Below are 20,494 nucleotides of genomic sequence, written 5' to 3' on the forward strand. Positions count from 1 at the left end.
CTCTGGGAATTCTGAACGTGGTATCTGTACTGCTCTGGGTCTGAAGTGCCGTGTATCTGTACCTGCTTCTCTCTCTCCCCTGCAGCTTTTCTGCTTTATACAGAGCAATGTTCTTTGGTTAAACACAGAAAGACCATCAATGCTGTGCTCCTGATGTCTGGGAGTTGACTGACTCTGAAATGTGTCTGCTCCTGGGCAAAGTTACTTGGTCATAATTACTTCAGCTCGGGGCTGGAGCGATAGAACAGCGGGGAGGGCATTTGCCTTGCACGCGGCCGACTCAGGTTCAATTCCCAGCACCCCATAGGGTCCCCCGAGCACCGCCAGGGGTGATTCCTGAGTGCAGAACCAGGAGTAACCTCTGAGCATGGCCGGGTGTGACCCAAAAAGCAAAAAAAAAAGTAAAAAAAAAAAAATTAAAAATGAATAGTAATTACTTAGGCTTTAGTTGCTGCGGTTCCTAAAATACCCCAAAAGGGAGGTCCCGGCATGGGACTGGGATGGACCCAGGATAAGCAGCAAAGCTCCCCCAGCATCGAAATGGGACATTCTAGAAACCAGAAATGCATGATCTTGATGCAAACTGTTACAAGCTAAGAGACAGGACTCCCATGCGGAAGGACAAGCTGAAATGGCCTGAGGACTTAGTCTGGGATCTACGGTAAAAGAGCCCCGAGAACTGTTTTGGGGTCTCTGTCTCTTACTGCGTTTATCCAAACAACTGCAAGTGTTGGTAAGAAGTAGACTTAATTGCTTACCACACACAACCAGAAGACAGACAAAGGCACTGCAGGTGTCCCTGGGAGACAGATGTCTCCTTGAGTGAGTCTCCCCCAGAGAATTCCCCCTGCCAAGTGTTTAGCTACGTACATGATCAATCACACCCACGTCCTCACCTCCACCCCCTCATAAGACGTCCTACAAGTATGCTAACAGCTCTGCACTAGACGGGCCATTTTCACCATCAGGCTGTGGGGCGTGAGGACAGGTGGGGGGGTGAGGGGTGAGGGTGGGTGAGGGGTGAGGGGTGAGGGGTGAGGGGAGGTGAGGGTGAGGGCAGGTAAGAGTGAGGGGTGAGGGCAGGTGAGGGTGAGGGGTGAGGGTGGGTAAGGGGTGAGGGGTGAGGGCAGGTGAGGGCGGGTAAGGGCTGAGCGCTGAGGGCAGGTGAGGGATGAGGGGTGAGGGTAGGTGAGGGGTGAAGGGTGAGGGGTGAGGGTAGGTGAGGGGTGAAGGGTGAGGGGTGAGGGCAGGTGAGGGGTGAGGGGTGAGGGCAGGTGAGGGCGGGTGAGGGGTGAGGGCAGGTGAGGGCAGGTGAGGGCGGGTGAGGGTGAGGGCTGAGGGCAGGTGAGGGATGAGGGGTGAGGGCAGGTGAGGGCAGGTGAGGGGGGGTGAGGTGTGAGGGGTGAGGTGTGAGGGGTGAGTCCTCGAGGCCAGCGTGTGCTGGCTCCACAGACGGCCTCGGCAGCCCCGGTGAGGTCTGCCTGCACAGGACGGGGTGTGACGGGACCCCCGAGGCCGGGCATGACCTCTGATGCTGGAGCCCCCGAGACTCGGGCCCAAGGGGCACGCCTGCAGGCTGACGGGCGAGGTCGGGGCAGCGCCGAGACCCCACGGGGTGGCCAGAGCAGCGGAGGCGCCTGCCCGCGCGCGGAGCACCCAGGGGCTGAGCGGGACTCAGGCCCAACCGGGGACGAGAGGGGCCGGGAGAGGGCAGGACTCAGACGTGGGCCCCAGACACGTCTGCTCCGAGCTGCCGAGCGCCAGACACGGGACGGGGCCCCATTCCTGAGCCCCGCGGGCGGCGGCCACTCACGGTGTGGGACGGCACGGAGTGGGGCTTGACGGTCGGGGTCCCCACGGACGTGACCTTGGTCTGCCTCTGCAGGTGCTCCACCCACTCGTGCAGGTCCTGCTGGCTGCCGCAGGACACCAGGATGCGCTCGATCATGCTTCCTGGGGGGACAGGCAGTGAGCGGCCTGGCCCGCAGCGCCCAGCTCCGGCCCCTCCCCGCCCTGGGCCCCGCCAGCACCTGATATCTCAAATGCGTTCCGGTGATTCTCCCCGTCCTCAAGCTTTGTGACGGTCATTCCCGTGGTCGGCAGCTTCCCCTACAGAAGACCGAGAAGCGGTGAACCCGTGTCCAGGAGGCAGCACCGACACAGGCTGAGCCCAGGGCGTGCCTCTCACATACACCCCCAGGGCAGTCAGAGCCCAGGCCAGCGCAGGGAGCGGGCAGCGGCCTCACGGCAAGTGCGGGAGCCCGGCCCGGAGCCACCGCGCAGGCAGCCTAAGGGCCCAGTCCCCAGGCTGCGGGCCCGAAGGCACAGGGCTCTGCATTACGGCAGGGCACGAGGGGCCCAGACACTCCCACAAACTGCACAGTACAGGTAAGGGCACACATGATTTGAGAAACATACAATGTGAGTGCACACATAAGCACAAGAGGAGCACATGCACACGTGAAGAACACACAGGGCACACACACCTGAGGAGCGCATATGAAGAACACACCACACATGAGGAACAGGCCACATGAGGATCGCACGTGAAAGGAGCAAACAGCACACGTGAGAAGCACATGCCACACACAGCAGAGGCACGTGAGCATGCGCACCTGGTAGATGAAGCCGCTCATGCGAGGGCTGGCGGACAGCATCAGCAGGATGCTGGGGAACAGCAGCAGGTACCGCTCGCTCTTCTCCTGGGGAGCAAAAAGCACAGCTCAGAGCCGCCCACCGCGCCACCAGGGGCCACGGACACAACTCAGGGAACACGGTGACGTCGTCAGCTCAGCCCCGAGTCAATTCAGGATGTCTGAGATTTTATTTTCTCGGGGAACCCCTAATTGGGGGCAGCGAGGGGGACCCCGTCAGACCAAGAGACGGTTCCCTTTCACCTGCGACAACCCTTGGTCCTTCCCTAATCCTCAGTGATGTCACCGTGTCAGCCCTTTCCTAAGCAACAGAGGGGCATGACAATGCCAAGTCCAGAGGGCAACAAAGGCTGCAGAAGACTGTGCACACGACCCCATGGGGCTGTTGTGAGCCACTATGGGCCCCTGTGGGTCTCCTGAGCTCCCCCTATGTGCCACCCGTGGGCCTCTTGTGGTGTCCTGTGGGTGTCCTGCGGTGTCCTGTGGGGCTCCTGTGGGTCTCCTGTGGGGGTCCTGTGGGAGTCCTGTGGGTCTCCTGTGGGTGCCCTATGGGGCTCCTGTGGATGTCCTGTGGGGCTCCTGTGGGGCTCCTGTGGGGCTCCTGTGGGTGCCCTATGGAGCTCCTGTGGATGTCCTGTGGGGGTCCTGTGGGGGCATGTGGGGGCATGTGGGGCTCCTGTGGGTGCCCTATGGGGCTCCTGTGGGCATCCTGTGGGTGTTCTGTGGGGGTCCTGTGGGGGGTCCTGTGGGTGTCCTGTGGGGTTCCTGTGGGTGTCCTGTGGTGTCCTGTGGGGCTCCTGTGGGTTTCCTGTGGGCGTCCTGTAGTGTCCCGCGGGTGTCCTGTGGGCGTCCTGTGGGTGCTCTGTGGGCGTTCTCTGGGCGTCCTGTGGGAGTCCTGTAGTTGTCCTATGGGGCTCCTGTGGGTGTCCTGTGGTGTCCTGTGGGGCTCCTGTAGGTGTCCTGTGGGTGCCCTATGGGGCTCCTATGGGTGTGTTGTGGGCGTCCTGTGAGTATCCTGTGGGGGTCCTGTGGGGGTCCTGTGGGCATCCTGTGGTGTCCTGTGGGTGTCCTGTGGGTGTTCTGTGGGTGTCCTGTGGGTGTCCTGTGGGCGTTCTGTGGGGGTCCTGTGGGTGTCCTGTGGGGTTCCTGTGGGTGTCCTGTGGGGCTCCTGTGGGTGTCCTGTGGGTGTCCTGTGGGGCTCCTGTGGGTTTCCTGTGGGCGTCCTGTAGTGTCCTGTGGGCGTCCTGTGGGTGTTCTGTGGGCGTTCTCTGGGCGTCCTGTGGGTGTCCTGTAGTTGTCCTATGGGGCTCCTGTAGGTGTCCTGTGGGTCCCTGTGGGGCTCCTGGGGGCGTCCTGCGGATGTCCTGTGGGCGTCCTGTGGGCATCATGTGGGGCTCCTGTGTGTGCCATGTGGGACTCCTGTGGGGGTCCTGTGGGGGTCCTGTGGTATCCTGTGGTGTCCTGTGGGGCTCCTGTAGGTGTCCTGTGGGTGCCCTATGGGGCTCCTATGGGTGTGCTGTGGGCGTCCTGTGGGTGTCCTGTGGGTGTCCTGTGGTCGTCCTGTGGGGCTCCTGTGTGCGTCCTGTGGGCTTCCTGTGGGTGTCCTGTGGGCATCCTGTGGGTGTCCTGTGGGCATCCTGTGATTATCCTATGGGGAGTCCTGTGAGCCTCCTCACAGGACTCCCCATAGGATAGGGCTTCTGTAGGTGTCCTTTGGGTCTCCTGTGGGCGTCCTAAAGGGCTCCTGTGGGCGTCCTGTGATGTCCTGTGGGTGTCCTGTGGTGTCCTGTGGGTGTCCTGTGGGCGTCCTGTGATGTCCTGTGGGCGTCCTGTGGTGTCCTGTGGGTCTCCTGTGGGTGTCCTTTGGGTCTCCTGTGGGTGTCCTGTGGGTCTCCTGTGGGTGTCCTTTGGGTCTCCTGTGGGGCTCCTGTGGATGTCCTGTGGGGCTCCTGTGGTGTCCTGTGGACATCCTGTGGTGTCCTGTGGGTCTCCTGTGGGTGTCCTGTGGGTCTCCTGTGGGTGTCCTGTGAGCATCCTGTGTTTTCTGTGGGTGTCCTGTGGGCGTTCTGTGGGTGTCCTGTGGGTGTCCTGTGGTTTCCTGTGGGTGTCCTGTGGTGTCCTTGGGGTTCCTGTGGGTGTCCTGTGGTGTCCTGTGGGTTACCTGTGGGTGTCATTTGGGTGCCCTATGGGGCTCCTGTGGGTGTTCTGTGGGCGTCCTGTGGTGTCCTATGGGACTCTTGTGGGTGTCCTGTGGGTGTCCTGTGTTGTCCTGTGAGGCTCCTGTGGGTGTCCTTTAGGTCTCCTGTGGGTGCCCCATGGGGCTCCTGTGGGTCTCCTGTAAGCGTCCTGTATGCGTCCTTGGGTGTCCTGTGGGTGTCTGTGGTGTCCTGTGGGGGTCCTGAGGGGGTCCTGTGGTGTCCTGTGGGGTTCCTGTGGGGCTCCTCTGGGCGTCCTGTGGGGCTCCTGTGGGTATCCTGTGGGTTTCCTGTTGGTGTCCTGTGGTCTCCTGTGGGCGTCCTGTGGTGTCCTTTGGGGCTTCTGTAGGTGTCCTGTGGGTGCCCTATGGGGCTCCTGTGGGTGTCCTGTGGGCGTCCTGTGTTGTCCTGTGAGGCTTCTGTGGGTGTCCTTTGGGTCTCCTGTGGGTGCCCTATGGGGCTCCTGTGGGCATCCTGTGGGGTTCCTGTGGGGTTCCTGTGGGGTTCCTGTGGGGCTCCTGTGGGGTTCCTGTGGGTGTCCTGTGGTGTCCTGTGGGGCTCCTGTGGGGTTCCTGTGGGTGTCCTGTGGTGTCCTGTGGGTCTCCTGTGGGGCTCCTGTAGGGCTCCTGTGGGCATCCTGTGGGGGTCCTGTGGTGTCCTATGGGGCTCCTGTGGTGTCCTGTGGTGTCCTGTGGGGCTCCTGTGGGCATCCTGTGGACGCCCTGTGGTGTCCTGTGGGGCTCCTAGTGGTGCCCTGTGGGTGTCCTGTAGGTCTCCTACGGGCGTCCTGTGGGCATTCTCTAGGTGTCCTCTGGGCGTCCTGTGTGCATCCTGTGGGTGTTGTGGGTGTCCTGTGGTCCTCCTTTGGGCGTCCTGTGGGTCTCCTGTGGATGTCCTGTGGGTGCCCCATGGGGCTCCTGTGGGTGTGCTGTGGGTGTCCTGTGGTGTCCTGTGGGTGTCCTGTGGTGTCCTGTGGGTGTCCTGTGGTGTCCTGTGGGCGACCTGTGTGTGTTGTGGGGCTCCTGTGGCCTCCCGTGGGCATCCCGTGCACGTCCTGTAGGCTCCCACGGGTGTGCTGTGAGCTTCCGTGCATGAGCCAGAGTCTGCCGTGGGCCTGCTGTGCTGGTCTCTGCCCACGGCGTCCCTGTGCTGAGGCCTGCGAGGACGGGCACGGCACCTGCCCACGAGGTCCCCTCCAGGGCTCAGCCCTCGAGGCCTGGCCCCAGCCTGGGCCTCCCCTGTTCCGCCCTCCACTCTGCCCTCGGCTCTGCCAGGCATCAGCCATCCTGGGGCCCGTGGGCGCTGACTCGAGGGAGACCCCGACTCTGAGGGGACACGGCAGCTGGGCCCGGACGTGAGCTCACCCTGCCGCGTCCTTCCAAAGCGTTAGTGACCCCGGCGGCTGCTCGGCATGAGCCTGGGGATGGCTGCACACGCCAGCACACGCGCCCAGGGAGTCCCAGAAACACGCCGATGAGGACCGGAGAGAGCACGGCCCGTGGAGGCCCCGGAAACAGCTGTGCTGCCCTGGGACAGCCCTGGCCAGCAGCGCGGCTGGTCCGCGTGGGCCTGGGGGAGTGCCGGGCCGGCCCCCGCTGAGGGTGAGGCCGCAGCCCAGGGCCTCCACAGCTCCCTGACCGCCGCGTGTGCCAAGCCGAGGCAGACGACAGCCTGTCGGCAGCTGGTCCAGGCGGGCCCCCCCACCCCGCGGGACACGACAGCCACAGCCCGTCCCCCACACGCCGGGACCGGGAGCCAGCGGGGCGGGGACAGTACCTCGCTGCCGGCGCACTGGACCAGGACCTGGGACATGTGGATGACGCTGCCCAGGGTCTTGATGTCATCCCCCTCCCAGCTGCGGATGGCCTCCGTCAGGATCTGCAGCTCCAGCTCCTTCCTCTTCCGCACCTCCTGGCACTGGGCCTGCGGGCAGAGCGCCGTGAGGGGATGCGGGACTCGGGGACCAGCGCAGCCAGCGCCCAGGCGAGAAGCTGGCCCGGCAGGGGAGGCCGACACCTTCACTTTTGATTTCTCGGCATCAGTCAAGCTGTGCTCTGGCCAGGAGCCGGGCTCTGGGGGCACGGCAGACCGTGCTAAGAGCCACCAGCGGGCCGGCCTCCCTCGGGCACTGAGCCCGGGGCGGGCACTGGCGGGGGAGTCCTCCTGCGGGCGCTGCGCCCACCGAGCGCTCTGACACTCAGACCAGTCGCCTCTCTCTGGGGCAGCAGAGCACAGAGCCCACGGGGCCCAGAGAACGAGGGTCCTCCCCAGCCCCGCCCAGCGCCGCCCGAGGACACCCACCGAGAGGGCTTTGAAGCTGGCCATGGACCGCTGAATGTCCGCCTTGTCCGGGTGGTAGTCCTGCGAAGAGAGGGTCAGCGTCAGCTCAAGGGACCCTGGCCCGGGTCCTCCCCGGCACTAGGTGACGCGCCTCCCCCTTCCCTCGGGAACAGACAGTGACAGCCGTAAGAGCAGCAGGAAGGACTCTCATCTGAACAACCACACTCCTGCACACAGACACCAACACCCACACACGCACATGCCTGCACACACGGGCACACACGCACACATCTATACAACCCAAGGACACACGCCTGTACACTCAACATGTACATGTCTGTTCACCCCCACGTGTACGTACATGTCTGCACACCCCGTGTGCGAATGCATGTACATCCCATGTGCACGTGCGCCTGGACACCGTGTATGCACATACCTATACATACCCACACGTACATGAAACATACACCCCCATCTGTACACCCCCACATGTACGCAAGCTTATACACCCCCACACATATACACATCTCTGTACAGCCCCACGTGTACGTACATCTGCATGCCCTCATGTGTGCATGTCTGTACACTCCCACATGTATACACATCTGCACACCCCGTGTATACACACATCTGTACAATCCTATGCGCACACCTGTACACAGCCCATGGGTGCACACACACACGCCTACATACACATGGCTGCACACAGCCCTGGACTCCCCCACACATGCTCACACACAGGCTTGCACATAAAGGCATCCAGACAAGAGATACCCCCACATGTACACTCCAACAGGCATCCAAATTGAACTTAGGTCCCACATACATGTACACCATGCCTACCCACAAATCCAACACGCCTGTGCACACATGCACATGTATGCACTCACACAAGCACACAGGCACATGAATTCACGTGCATCGTGTTCACGGATGCACACCAGCACCCAGGGTGCCCACAGTGAAACATCCACGTATGCGCACACGTGTACACAAGCCTGCCCCCTCCCCAAACTCATACACATGCATGCACACGCATGTGCACACCCCAGAGCCCAAGGCCAAGACAGTGGCCCGGGTATCCCAGAGCCGGCCGTCCCCCGGCGACACCCACGGGCACCCAGATTCTGCCCCGGCAGGTCCCGCAGGGCCCTGGAGCCGGTACCTCCATGTGTCTCTCGAGCTCCTTGAGCAGAGCCGGGTACTTGTCCAGGCGCATGAAGGGCTTGCTCAGGCCAGTGGTCAGCACCAGGATCCCGGGGCTGCTGGCCCCCGCCAGCTCCATGAACTCCCCCAGCTCCTCGCTGCGTGGGAGGAAGGGGGACGCGTCAGCACCCCGAGCAGAGCACGGCCAAGGCCCGCGGCCCACCCCTGCACGCCAGCGGGCGCCCGCAGAGCAGCGCCGAGACGGCCCGGGGCCTTCGAGGACCTGGAGGGACCGATGTCCCGGAACCCACCCCAGGCCCTGGCAGGGCAGCGAGGGCACCGGTGGTGGGAAGGACACGGGAAGAAGCCTCCTCATCACCGCACCCCTCGGGGCCCCCTCGTGCTGCCACGAGCCCAGATGCAGAGCCACAGCAGCTGCCGCCATGCACTGTGTACACGTGTGTGCACACATGACTGTGTGTGCATGTGCATATGTGAGAGGGTCACAACTGGCAGTCCAGAGATTACTCCTGGTGGTGCTCAGGCCTCACTAACAGCACTGCTCCGGGCTCACTCCCAGTACTGTGTCAGGGCTGACTCTGTGCTCGGGGCTGATTCCTGGCTTTGTACTCAGGGTTCACTCCCAGCTCTGTGCTCGGGGCTCACTCCTGGCTCTGTGCTCAGGGCTCACTCCTGGCTCTGTGCTCAGGGCTGACTCCTGGCTCTGTGCTCGGGGCTCACTCCTGCCTCTCTATCCAGTGCTTGTGGCTGGACTCAGGAGAGCACTGTGGTGCCAGGGATAGCAATGAGGTGGACCACATGCCAGGCAAGCAGGCCACCTCTCGGGCCCCACATGTCCTTTCCACGTGTCTGTACACAGATCTGCACACGAAGGAGAACAAAGTACATGCCTGATCCATGTGCAGGTGCCCGGCCACATGCCCGGACACCACCCCGCCCCACCGCCCCCTGCTGGGCTACAAGCTGCAGGGTCACACAGGCCCGGGGCTCCCGGACCTCAGGGCCTCAGCACGGGGCAGAGCCGCAGGATGTGGACGTGGGGCTGCAGACACGGGACTCGGGACCAGGAAGCACGGCCACCGCTGCGGGCCAGGGAGAGCTGACCCGGCTCTCGACAGTGGCCCGCACAGCTGACGTGAGCGTGGCCAGGGCCCGAGCGCAAGGCCATCAGCCCGTGCGTCACTGAGTCTGTCGCAGGGAGGGGGTGAGGCCATCATCCCAAGTGGGGCAGGATCGAGGGCATCGGCGCCGGGCCTTCCCTGCAGCACCCGGGGGACGCGCAGCCCCCGGCCAGGCTCGGGAGGGCACCTGCCCGCCCGGGGAGCATCTCCGGCACCTGCGGGTCCCAGGGCGAGCTGCAGGCGACGCACCTGTGCTCCGTGAGGACGTTCACTGCGGACGGGTGGTTGGCACAGTACGTGAGGTACAAGGTCTTCATCTGCGGCATCAGGCTCAGGAAGCAGCCGCCGACCCTCTGCTGCGCTTCAGGTGACCTGCGGCACAGGGACGGGATGAGCCAGTCACACACGGGGAGGACGGGGAGCCGGTCACACACGGGGAGGACGGGGAGCCGGGCACACACGGGGAGCACGGAGCAGACGGGGCAGCAGAGGCGGAGAGCCGGCCCCGGGTGCAGGGCAGAGGCGGGCGCCCGCCCACACGGCTGGGACAGATCTCGGCCCCCGGCAGGGCCTGTCCGCACTCAGCTGCAAGACCGTGGGCACGGGGCTCAGGGGGGCAGGCCTGACGGGCACTGGGTCAGCCTGCTGCTCCTGGTCCTGGGCACGGTGTCCAGACGGCACGTGAACCCCACAGCCCCGGGGCGCACGGGGAGCACAGAGCTCAGGATGGGAGCACACGGCCCCGGGGCAGCAGGAAGAGCCCCAGGCGCGAGCACTCAACCCCGGGGAGCACTCATCTGAGTCTCAGGCACATCTCCTCTGGAGGTCTGTCGCTCTTGCCCCCCAGCACCTTCCCTTCGCCCTCCCGCCGCCCCTGCACTGGCCTCAGCTGTCTCAGGGACTCGGGCCGAGGCTGCTCACACGGGTCGGCTGGCAGCAGCCCAGGAGGAGCAGCCGTCTGCAGGGACGGCGCCCGCACAGCTTCCCCCAGGCAAGGAGCAGCCACGCCCCCCCCCCAGAAGTCTGGGACAGCCTCAAGCACGGCCCCGCCCAGCCATGCCCCTGCCCGCCTTGGGGCCCGAGGTCCTGGGCCCGCCCCGGGCCGGACCTCACAGGGAGCTGCGGTCACTGCCCCCGCCAGGAGTGGGGACGGGGACTGCGCCGAGCACCCCAGACCCTGAGCCCGAGCTGCTGCCCTGGCAAGGACAGGAGCCACGGCTCATGCTGGTGAACACGCACGCACACATGCATACACGTGCACACACACACGCACGACACACGGGCGCACGCGCGCGGCCCCTTACTTGGTGCACTCCTCCAGGGCCTGGACCAGCACCAGCTGGAAGGCGGAGATCTCCTCCAGGTTCCCCATCAGGGCGCACATGTTGGCCGGGCTCAACCTGCCGAGGAAACCGTGAGCCGGGCCGCCCGCAGCTGCCCCCCCAACCCACAGCCGCCCCGGGCGAGGCCCCGCAGCCCCTCACGCACTTCTCGCTGCTCTGCAGTGGCCGCAGGTAGGTGGCGAGCACGGTCTGAAGTTCCTTAGAATATTCATTCTCTGTTTCCAGAATATTCTGTAGCACCTGCAGCACAAAGACAGCTGTGACGCAGCCCCTCGCGGACCCTCACCCTGCCCTGCGCTGTGGTTCCCACCAAGTTGCTGCCTCAGGATCCCAGAACGGACGGCAGGGGCCACACACGGGCACAGGTGCACCAGGGAAGCCCGGGCCGGTCCGTCTCCTCTACACACACACACACACACACACACACACACACACACACGCACGCACGCACACACGCACACACGCACACACGCACACACGCGCACACGGGCCCAGCTCTGCAGCACCACCGGTACCAGAATGTGGGTCACAGGACGCCCCCTCTGCACCCCCCGCGGTGGGCACAGGCCGACCAGCAGCCGGACAGGGCAGTGCCACACTCCAGCTCGCCAGGGAAAGCGCCGAGCGGGTCACAGCCGTGCCGGGGGGATGCCGGGCCCGGACAGCATCTCTGGGCACCAACCCCCAGACCCAAGGCGGCCCTCCCGGCACCTGGCCAGGCGAGGAGAGACGGGCCCCGGGGACTGGCCGAGCTCGGGGTCCGAGGCCTTTCTGGCCGGCACCGACAAAGCCACACCGGCCTCCCCACACGGCCAGGGCTGGGCCCGCCCAGACACGCTCAGCGGCATGACAGTCCCCTCAGGTCCCCTCCGCGTCGCTGAGCACCGGCGGCCCCGAGTGGGCGAGTCACATGCGCGGGGAGGGGCTGCCCAGCTGGGGGTGGGGCCAGGCTGACGGCCAGACGCCGTCTTCCTTCCAAGACACACCGGGGACCGGGTGGCAGCGAGGAAGGCCACGTTCCCCAGCACCCGCCCTCTCGGGCGCCCGCGGCGACCCCGCCAACAGCCGCCCACCCGGCGGGGGGCACGGCCCTCACCTGCCTGCCCCTTCTCCCCAGGCGCCGGCGCCGGCTGCTGCAGGCTCCCATGGCGAGCGCGCCCGACCGCGTCAGGAGCCGCGAACAATGGGCCACTCAGAGGAGAGCACGGGGTCCCCGCACTGACGGCAGGGCCTGGCACCCGGGAGCCCCGCGCCCGCGGGGGCAGGACTCGCCGTGTGCCAGGAACCCGGCACCCCTCGCGGGCTGCCCGGGGGAGGCAGCCAGGCGGACCCCTAAAGCCCACCGCGCCTGCCCAACACCTGCTCCCGGGGGCCCCGGGGCCACAGCGGCGTCTCCCGACCAACTGCTCGGAGCCTCGCCCCGGGCGGCCTGCCAGCGGGGACGCCCTCGGCCGCAGACAGCGCTGAGTCCGGGCACAGAGCAGCCCAGTGCCCTCGCGCCCCGCCCACACGCGGCTTCCGCAGACAAACAGGGCACAGCCAGGGTGCCAGCCAGGCGGGACCCGGGGCGGCACCCGCACAGCGGCGTCCCCCCGGGACTGCAGCCCTGCACCCCTCACAAACGGAGTCTGCATTTCTGCCCTGGGCGCTACGCTGGAGCCAGCGCGTGGGCTCTGGGGAAACTGAGGCGGCAGAGTTGGAGGCATTGGTGGGCCGGGAGGAATGGGGACACGGGGCGGCTGAAAGAAGGAGACGGGCGTGCAGGGGCGCGGCCCGGAGTGGGGCGGGGAGCCGCAGGCCCCACTGACGTCTGAGGGACAAGCACGGCCCGGGGCAGGCGCAGCAGAGCAGGGCACAAGCCTCCCGCTGCTGCCCAGGCGGGCACCGGGAGCCGGCACAGGCCGAGAGGACAGCGTGACAGAGGCACGCGCCCACCCCAGGCGCGTCTCGGCGCCACCGGCCCCTCAGAGCAGAGCAGCCGCCCTGTGAGGCTAAAGCTCCGTCCAGAGCCGGTGCCCGGCGCGGCCAGCCGGGGGCACGGGCAGGGGCGCACCACTCACCACGTTGTAGTAGCTCTTGTTAATGGCGGTCGTCTCGAAGCCTCTGGGGGGGCTCTTCAGGGACCCGGACTTGGGCGACACGGGCTTCTCTGGAACACAGAGCCCCCACTCTGGGCACCGCCCCAGGCGGCCCGGCCCCCTCCCCCACACGAGAAAGCCAAGCGCCTGCCGTGCGCAACCGTGACTGCGGAGGCCACACCCAAGGACACCTCAGGCTCGGCCACGCGGCCACGGACTCGGCACAGCGGGTCTCAGCACACAACCTCCACGGGAGTCGCGCTCAGACGCGGGGGCTGGCGTCTGTGTGGGCGCCTGGACGGACGCGCGTCTACCGCAGGGACCGCTGCTCTGGGGGCAGGCGGACAGCCCTGTCCAGGGGAGAGCGTGCGTGTGTGTGTGTGTGTGTGTCCGTGTGTGTGTGTGTCCGTGTGCGTGTGTGTATGTGTGTGTTTGTGTGTTCAACCGCAGGGACTGCTGTTCTGAGAGCAGGCAGACAGCCCTGTGCAAGGGAGAGCATGTGTGTGTCCGTGTGTGTGTCTGTGTGTGTCCATGTGTCCATGTGTGTCCATGTGTGTGTGTGTGCGTGTGTGTCTGTGTGCGTTTAACCGCAGGGACCGCTGTTCTGAGGGCAGGCAGACAGCCCTGTCTAGGGGAGAGCATGCATATGTGTCCGTGTGTGTCTGTGTGTGTGTGTGTGTACGAGTGTGTATGTGTGTGCGTGCGTGTGTAACCACAGGGACTGCTGTTGAGGGCAGGCACACAGCCCTATCTAGGGGAGAGCATGCATGTGTGTGTGCATGTGTGTGTACATGTGTGCATGTGCGTCTAACCACAGGGACTGCTATTCTGAGGGCAGCCCTGTCTAGGGGAGAGCGTGTATGTCCGTGTGTGTGTGCATGTGTATCCATGTGTATGTATGTTAATGCATGTGTATGTGTGCGTGTGTGCGTGTGTAACTACAGGGATCACTGCTCCGAGGGTAGAGGGTGGCACTGTACTGGGGATGTTTATCTGGATGGATGGACAGATGGATAGATGGATGAGGGACTGCCAGACCGACGGACGAGTGGATACAGATGGACAGGGAGACAGACAGACAGACAGACAGTTGACACAGGGTTGCCAGGCAGACAGACGGACAGATAGTAGGGAGTTGCTGGGTGGACAGACAGTGGATATGGGGTTGCTGGGCAGACAGACGGACAAACCGTAGATACGGGATTGCTGGGTAGAGAGACAGTGGATACGGAGTAGCCAGGTGGACAGACAATGGACAAAGGGTTCCTGGGTGGACAGATGGACAGATGGACAGACGGTGGACACGGGGCTGCTGGGTGGACAGGGACCCAGCGGATGTGGAGCTGCAGGGGGAAGCCCGTGGTGCCACAGAGGTGCCTCTGCGGCGGCTGTGGGCACTCGGGCCCGCACAGGGCCGCCTGTCGCAGTAGCTGCGTGTTGCCGGGAGTCGCCCTGGGCAGCTCTCAAAACAGGTCGGAACATCCCGGGAGAATCCGGCCACCAGGGCCAGCTGAACTTTGGGAGTTGTCCTTCAGGTGGGGAGGCCCCACGGGCCCCGATAACATGGGGGGCGGGGGGGCTCATGGGCCGGGCAGCAGCGCTGTGTGCAGGACCCTGGGCCAGTCCTGGCAGTGGCCAATGCAGTGACCCGAGCTCCGCAGGGCAGCCCCAGAGAGAGAAAAGTAAATGCTCGGGCTACGGTCACTTGCTCAGAGGACAGCGCCATGGGCAACACCACCAAGTCTAGCACTGTCTGTGGCTGCCACCCAAAGGCCACAGGAAAACAGGGCGGGGGGGCCGGCCAGTAGGGCGAGCGGGATGGGGTCGGTCAGTAGGGAGGGGGGATGGTCAGTGGGGAGAGAGGGGCGGGGGATGGTCAGTGGGGAGGGGGATGGTCAGTGGGGAGAGGGGGGACGGTCAGTGGGGGGAACGGGGCAGGGGACGGTCAGTGGGGGGGGCGGTCAGTGGGGAGAGCGGGGTGGGGGACAGTCGTTAGTAGGCTGGGGACAGCCCCGTGGCACCTGGAGCTCGTCTGCTGGAGCCCACAGGGGCTTGGGAGCCCGGGGCCCGGGGCCCACACCCGCTGGGGGCCACACCAGGGCAAGGCTGCGTTCCAGGGCGGGCAGTGCCACTGGGCACCACCTTCCCACTCCATCACGGCAGCCGCCACGTCCGAGCTTCCCCTGGCCGCACACCCACAGACCAGAAACCGAGGGGCTGCCCACGGCCCCCCGGGGCCCGACACCCGAATGGCCCTCCCCACCCCGGGGCCCCGACACCCGCCCCCCTGGCCCGCCCCGGGCCGGCAGTGCTCGCTCACCGCTTGGCTTGACCTCGCGCACGTAGTTGCTGGGGAACCAGCCGGTGCGGCCGCCGTGCGTGCCCTCCCACCAGCCCCCTTCCTCCACACGCGTGACGTGGATGACATCCCCCTTGGAGAAGGACAGCTCGTCCTCGTTGGTCTGCTGGAAGCTGAACTTGGCTCTCACGACCAGCTGGCTGCCGCCGGCCTCGCTCATGTCCTGCGGGGAGAGAAAGGCTGCGGCCTCAGCCACGGGCACGGGCACGCAGGCACACGTGAGCAGACATGCATGCACACACGACACAGAGGCGGCACAGAGGGAGCAGGGGATAAAGGCCTGAGCTCGCGGCACTGCGGGACCAGCAGCAGGAAGGGGAGAGGGAAGCGGGGGCAGGGGAGGAGCAGGGACGGCAGGGAAGGGGCGAGAGGAGCAGGGGAGGGGGAAGAGTAACAGGAGCCTGGCCTGAGCTCCGCCACTGCGGGGGGCCAGCTGCCCCCATGGAGGCTCTGCCCGCACCCAGGGAGGCCGAGGGCCACGCCCGCCCGGCACACTCCCAGGGTCTCAGAGAGCAGCAGGACCCCTCACAGCCCGCGCCAGGACAGCTGCCCGCAGGACACGGCAGCCCGGCCTCACCCAGAGCCCCACTGTACCTCAGCCCTCGGCCCACACTCGCCTCAGCCCACAGCCACACTCGCCTCAGCCCACAGCCACACTAGCCTCAGCCCACAGCCACACTAGCCTCAGCCCACAACCACACTCGCCTCAGCCCACAGCCACACTCGCCTCAGCCCACAGCCACACTCCCCTCAGCCCTCAGCCACACTCGCCTCAGCCCACGGCCCACACTCCCCTCAGCCCTCAGCCACACTCGCCTCAGCCCACGGCCCACACTCCCCTCAGCCCTCAGCCACACTCGCCTCGGCCTACACTCGCCTCAGCCCACAGCCACACTCCCCTCAGCCCTCAGCCACACTCGCCTCAGCCCACGGCCCACACTCCCCTCAGCCCTCAGCCACACTCGCCTCAGTCCACGGCCCACACTCCCCTCAGCCCTCAGCCACACTCGCCTCAGCCCACGGCCCACACTCCCCTCAGCCCTCAGCCACACTCGCCTCGGCCTACACTCGCCTCAGCCCACAGCCACACTCCCCTCAGCCCACAGCCACACTTGCCTCAGCCCACAGCCACACTCGCCTCAGCCCTCGGCCTACACTCGCCTCAGCCCACAGGCACACTCGCCTCAGCCCACAGGCACACTCGCCTCAGCCCTCAGCCCACAGCCCACAGCCCACAGCCCACACTCACGGCCCCATCAATCAGGAGCTTCATTCTCTAACCACCTGACCAACTCCAATCTGGCTCCCCAGGCTGCAGAGGGCAAATCCAGCAGCCGGAGACCCCCTAATGGCCGCCTGTGCTCCTCAGAGCCCTCCTGGCAGCAGACAGAGCCAACTGCGCTCCAGGCCTGGGAGTGAGGAGGAAGCGTCACCCAGAAAGGAGCTGACAATATGTGGAGACCCGCAGGAAACTTCCAGCATCCGCCTCTGATACACAAGACAGCCGGCAGCTGCACCGGCAGGAAGGGGGTCCTGGGCCCGAGCAGACGGGCACAGGCCAGCAGCGGCTCCTGCAGAGCTCAGCAGGGTGCTCCGAGGGGCCTGCCACGCAAACACAGTGGCGGAGCCCCACAGCCCACCCACGCCTGCCAGCCACACCAGCCTCCCCAGGACAGCGGCGGCGAGCTGAACACTCACACGCACACACACAGACATGTACACACAGACACAGACATGCAGACACGCACACACATGCATACACACGACACACACAGACATGCACTCAGACATGCACTCAGACATGCAAACGCGCACACACGCAGACACACATGCACACACACTAACATGCACTCACACTAACATGCACATACAGACATGCACAGACACATGCACAAACGCACAAGTACACAGATATGCACACAGACATGCACACAGACACACGACACAGACATGCACAGACACATACATGCAGACACATGAGACGCACACACAGACACACAGACATGCAGACACAAGCACACACTCATAAACACAGAGACACAAGGACACATACACAAATACACGAAATACTCAACAGCAGGCTCTGAACGGGAGAGACACGCACAGAGACAGACACAGAACAGCAGACACAGACCCAGGGGACGGCTCTTCCTTGCAGGCTGTGGCAAGCACCCTCCCGATGGCGATGGCGGCACGTCCCCTCCTGGCACCCCGCCTCCCCCTGAGGGCGCGCCCCTGGGCTAAGCGGACACACCCATCAGCAGTGTCTCAGGGACAGACACTGGCCTGCCTGCCTTCCCGCCTTCCCCCGCCCCGCCCCTCCCCTGCAGAGCACCGGGCTCCAGTCAGACAGGCTCGGAACTCACCCCAGGCTTGGAGCCCGGCCACAGAAGCCTGGACACTCCCGCCCGGTGCCCGGTGCCCGCAGCCGCGCCCAGGGACCGTGGGAACCCACCCCCTGCAGGGGCGCCCCACCCGCCCGCGCGCCGGGGGCAGGGCCAGGCGGGCTCTCCAACGGCACCTGGCACAGCCTGGGCCGCAATGCCCCCCGAGGTGCCGGCGTCCCCCGCCACTCGCCCAGACTCACCAGGCTGCGGTACTGGCCCTGGAAGAGGCGGGGAGTCCGGCTGTGCGGGGGCTGCGAGCCCAGGGACTCGAAGGACTTGATGCGATGGGCCGAGGGCCGGGCACACACCGAGTCGCTGCCCAGGCCGATGTCTGTGAAGGTGGGGCGGCGTGAACGGCCAGGACTCGGCCACAAAGCGCCTTTCATGCGGCGAACAGAGACGGTCTGTCCCCGGCGCACAGGGCCCCACGGCCCGGCCGCGCTCCCACCGGGGCCCCTGGCGCCCGCCCCCGCCCCAAGGACGAGCCTCTCCGCAGGGGGGCGCTGGGGAAGGAAAGGCCACGCCCCCCGGGGTCTGTCCACCCCCACAGTGAGCCCAGCGGCCGGCAGAGGGCACCGAAGCCGGGCCCCTCGTCTTACCTGCGGTGACTTTGTTGAGGGTCACCAAGGAGCTGAGGACCTTGCTGAAGTTCTGCCCCTGGTACAGGTCATTGGCATCGAACGTCTGCAAGACACAACCGGAGAGGCCGTCAGCAGAGGCCAGTGCTCGTGGCCACAGGAGCAGATGGGGGTCCGGAGCCCACGCACACGTCCACAGGGCACAGACCCTGACGGCACTCGGGCCCCGGGCAGGGGCAGGCGGCACCCTGGCCGCGGCGGGGGTGGGGCTGAACACCGGGGCAGCGGGTGGTCGCCCCAGGTCACGCGTCCAAGAGAGCGAGAGTCCCCGCTCCACACCCCAGGTGGCCGGAGGGGCTGAGTGAGGCCCATCCGCGAGGACTGCCCGGGACGCCCGGCCCCGCAAGGCCACAGCAGGCGGCCGAGGGCCCCCAGACCAGAGCCCCAAGCCCCGGCCAGCAGCACCCCGCATCACCTGGGCCAAAGGACGCAAGACTCACCGGCCCCCTCCGCCCTCTGCCCCCCCGCTCCTGACCGAGCTAGAAATGAGGGTCCCGGCCCCTGGAGAGGGCACGGCCGGGCACACTCACCTTCATGGTGGCAGCGCCGAGGCCGAGCCCAGGGACGGGAAGCCGCACTTCCTGTTGTTCCCGCCGCCCCCAGCCACACTCCAGGAAGCGGGGGCGGGGACGGGGCAGACGCAGAGCAGAAGGCCCGGCCGGCAGAGACGCGGGTCACCTGCCCCGGCCGAATGCCAGCGACCGGCCCTGCCCCAGCCTTGGTCAGGGACGGCCCCGGGCTGCAGGGGGCTGGGACGTGGGGCCCCACCCACACGGCGCTTCCCTGACACAAGTCCCAAGGCGTCATGCCCCTGACCCTGCCACTCCTGGGCACGCACCAGTCCCTGTCCACGCACACGGCGCAGTGCCAGGACCCCTCCCCAGCACGACACGGCAGGGAGCGTGCAGGGCCGGACCCCGGCTACAGGCAGGTGGGAGATGCTCGAGCCCGGGGCCAGGCACCCCGCCTGACTCACTGCAGCTGTAACGTTCCGGACAGGGCGCTGGCCCGCCCCTTTGCCGGGCTCCGGGAGGGCTACTTCCGACCCAGGACAGTGTTGCTTTCCGCACACTTCTGCAGTGCGGCTCACAGCGTTTAGAAATATGCTTTGTCCGTCCCTGTCTGCCAGGACCTGGCTCCAGAACAGGACGGGCAGATGGTCCATCCCCGGGGACACAGGTAACCCCACGGGCAACCCCATGGCACTCACCCGGGAACACTGCCTGCCGCCACTGCCCATGAACCCGCATGCCAGGCCCCGACAGTGACAGAACAGAGCAGCCTCAGGCCAGCCGACCACAGCCCCAGCTCCGGGAGGGCGCCAAGCAGGTGCAGGCACACACACACACACACACACACACACACACACACAGGCATGTACATATATGCAGATGTGCACATGCATACTGATGCACGTACACACATGTAGGTACCCATGCACACATGCACACATGTGCACACACATGCAGATGCGCACACAAATATGCATGCACACACATGTGCAGACAAGCACACATGCAGATGCGCACACACAGGTACGCACACACACATGTGCAGACAAGCACTCATGCACACGTGCACGGACAGAGCTGAGGCGGTGGCCGGCGCCCAGCAGTCCCCCAGGACGGGTTGTGGGAGGTGCCCGCGGGGAGCCAGAGGCAGCAGCCGTGGGACCCGCACACCTGGTCCCTGAAAGGAAAGGGCCACGGCCAGCACAACACAGCCACGGGCGGGGCCCGAGCACAGAGCCGGGAGCAAGCCCCGGGCACTGCCAAGTCCTGAGCAAGGTGGCCAGGGGCAAGGGCGGCGCCCACGTGTATGGTCAGCACCTCCCCACCCAGATCTACTTTCTCAACCCCGAGCACCCAAGGCCACGAGGCCACCATACCCCTGGGGCACCCCACGCCTCTGCGGACTCTTCTAGAAGCGGGCGCCACTGGCCCACACCAGCGCCCCTCCTCCCGGGGCCTCCCTGCACCAGCTCAGGGCGGCAGGTGACCGGGCAGCGTCACGGTCCTGCTCGATGGCGCCAAGGCCACGGCACGTGGACACCCACCCCGCTCCATTCCCGGTGGGCCGGTGCCCCTGGACCGGGGGTGCCCACAGTGGCCAGTGAACCCGGGGCTCTGGGCTCTACAGCCCCTCCTCCCCGGTCTCGGGCCGCGAGAGCAGCCACTCACCGCTGACCCCAACAGGCGTGACTCGGGGTGGGGCCACTGGGCAGAGGTCACGTTCCTAGCAGGCCGGGGCCCACAGTGCAGGTAGCCAGAGC

At 65.8% G+C, this 20,494-nt stretch overlaps 1 protein-coding gene across 3 annotated transcripts in view; it reads right to left on the reverse strand.

Moving 5' to 3' along the window:
* Positions 1 to 20,494, reverse strand: part of ARHGEF7 (Rho guanine nucleotide exchange factor 7) — a 54,206-nt gene that overhangs the window by 9,182 nt on the left and 24,530 nt on the right. For all 3 annotated transcript variants that reach the window (XM_055124568.1, XM_055124566.1, XM_055124573.1), the window contains exons 3-15: positions 18,184 to 18,268; positions 17,785 to 17,915; positions 15,159 to 15,360; positions 12,821 to 12,909; positions 10,906 to 11,000; positions 10,722 to 10,817; positions 9,667 to 9,789; positions 8,295 to 8,433; positions 7,151 to 7,210; positions 6,626 to 6,772; positions 2,616 to 2,702; positions 2,031 to 2,109; positions 1,814 to 1,953 (exon numbers count right to left, since the gene is read on the reverse strand). In XM_055124568.1, the coding sequence (XP_054980543.1) occupies positions 1,814 to 1,953; positions 2,031 to 2,109; positions 2,616 to 2,702; positions 6,626 to 6,772; positions 7,151 to 7,210; positions 8,295 to 8,433; positions 9,667 to 9,789; positions 10,722 to 10,817; positions 10,906 to 11,000; positions 12,821 to 12,909; positions 15,159 to 15,360; positions 17,785 to 17,915; positions 18,184 to 18,268 (1,473 nt within the window). The remainder of the gene's footprint in view (positions 1 to 1,813; positions 1,954 to 2,030; positions 2,110 to 2,615; positions 2,703 to 6,625; positions 6,773 to 7,150; positions 7,211 to 8,294; positions 8,434 to 9,666; positions 9,790 to 10,721; positions 10,818 to 10,905; positions 11,001 to 12,820; positions 12,910 to 15,158; positions 15,361 to 17,784; positions 17,916 to 18,183; positions 18,269 to 20,494) is intronic.

This window comes from Sorex araneus, chromosome 1 (assembly GCF_027595985.1).
Source record: "Sorex araneus isolate mSorAra2 chromosome 1, mSorAra2.pri, whole genome shotgun sequence".
Taxonomy (NCBI): domain Eukaryota; kingdom Metazoa; phylum Chordata; class Mammalia; order Eulipotyphla; family Soricidae; genus Sorex; species Sorex araneus.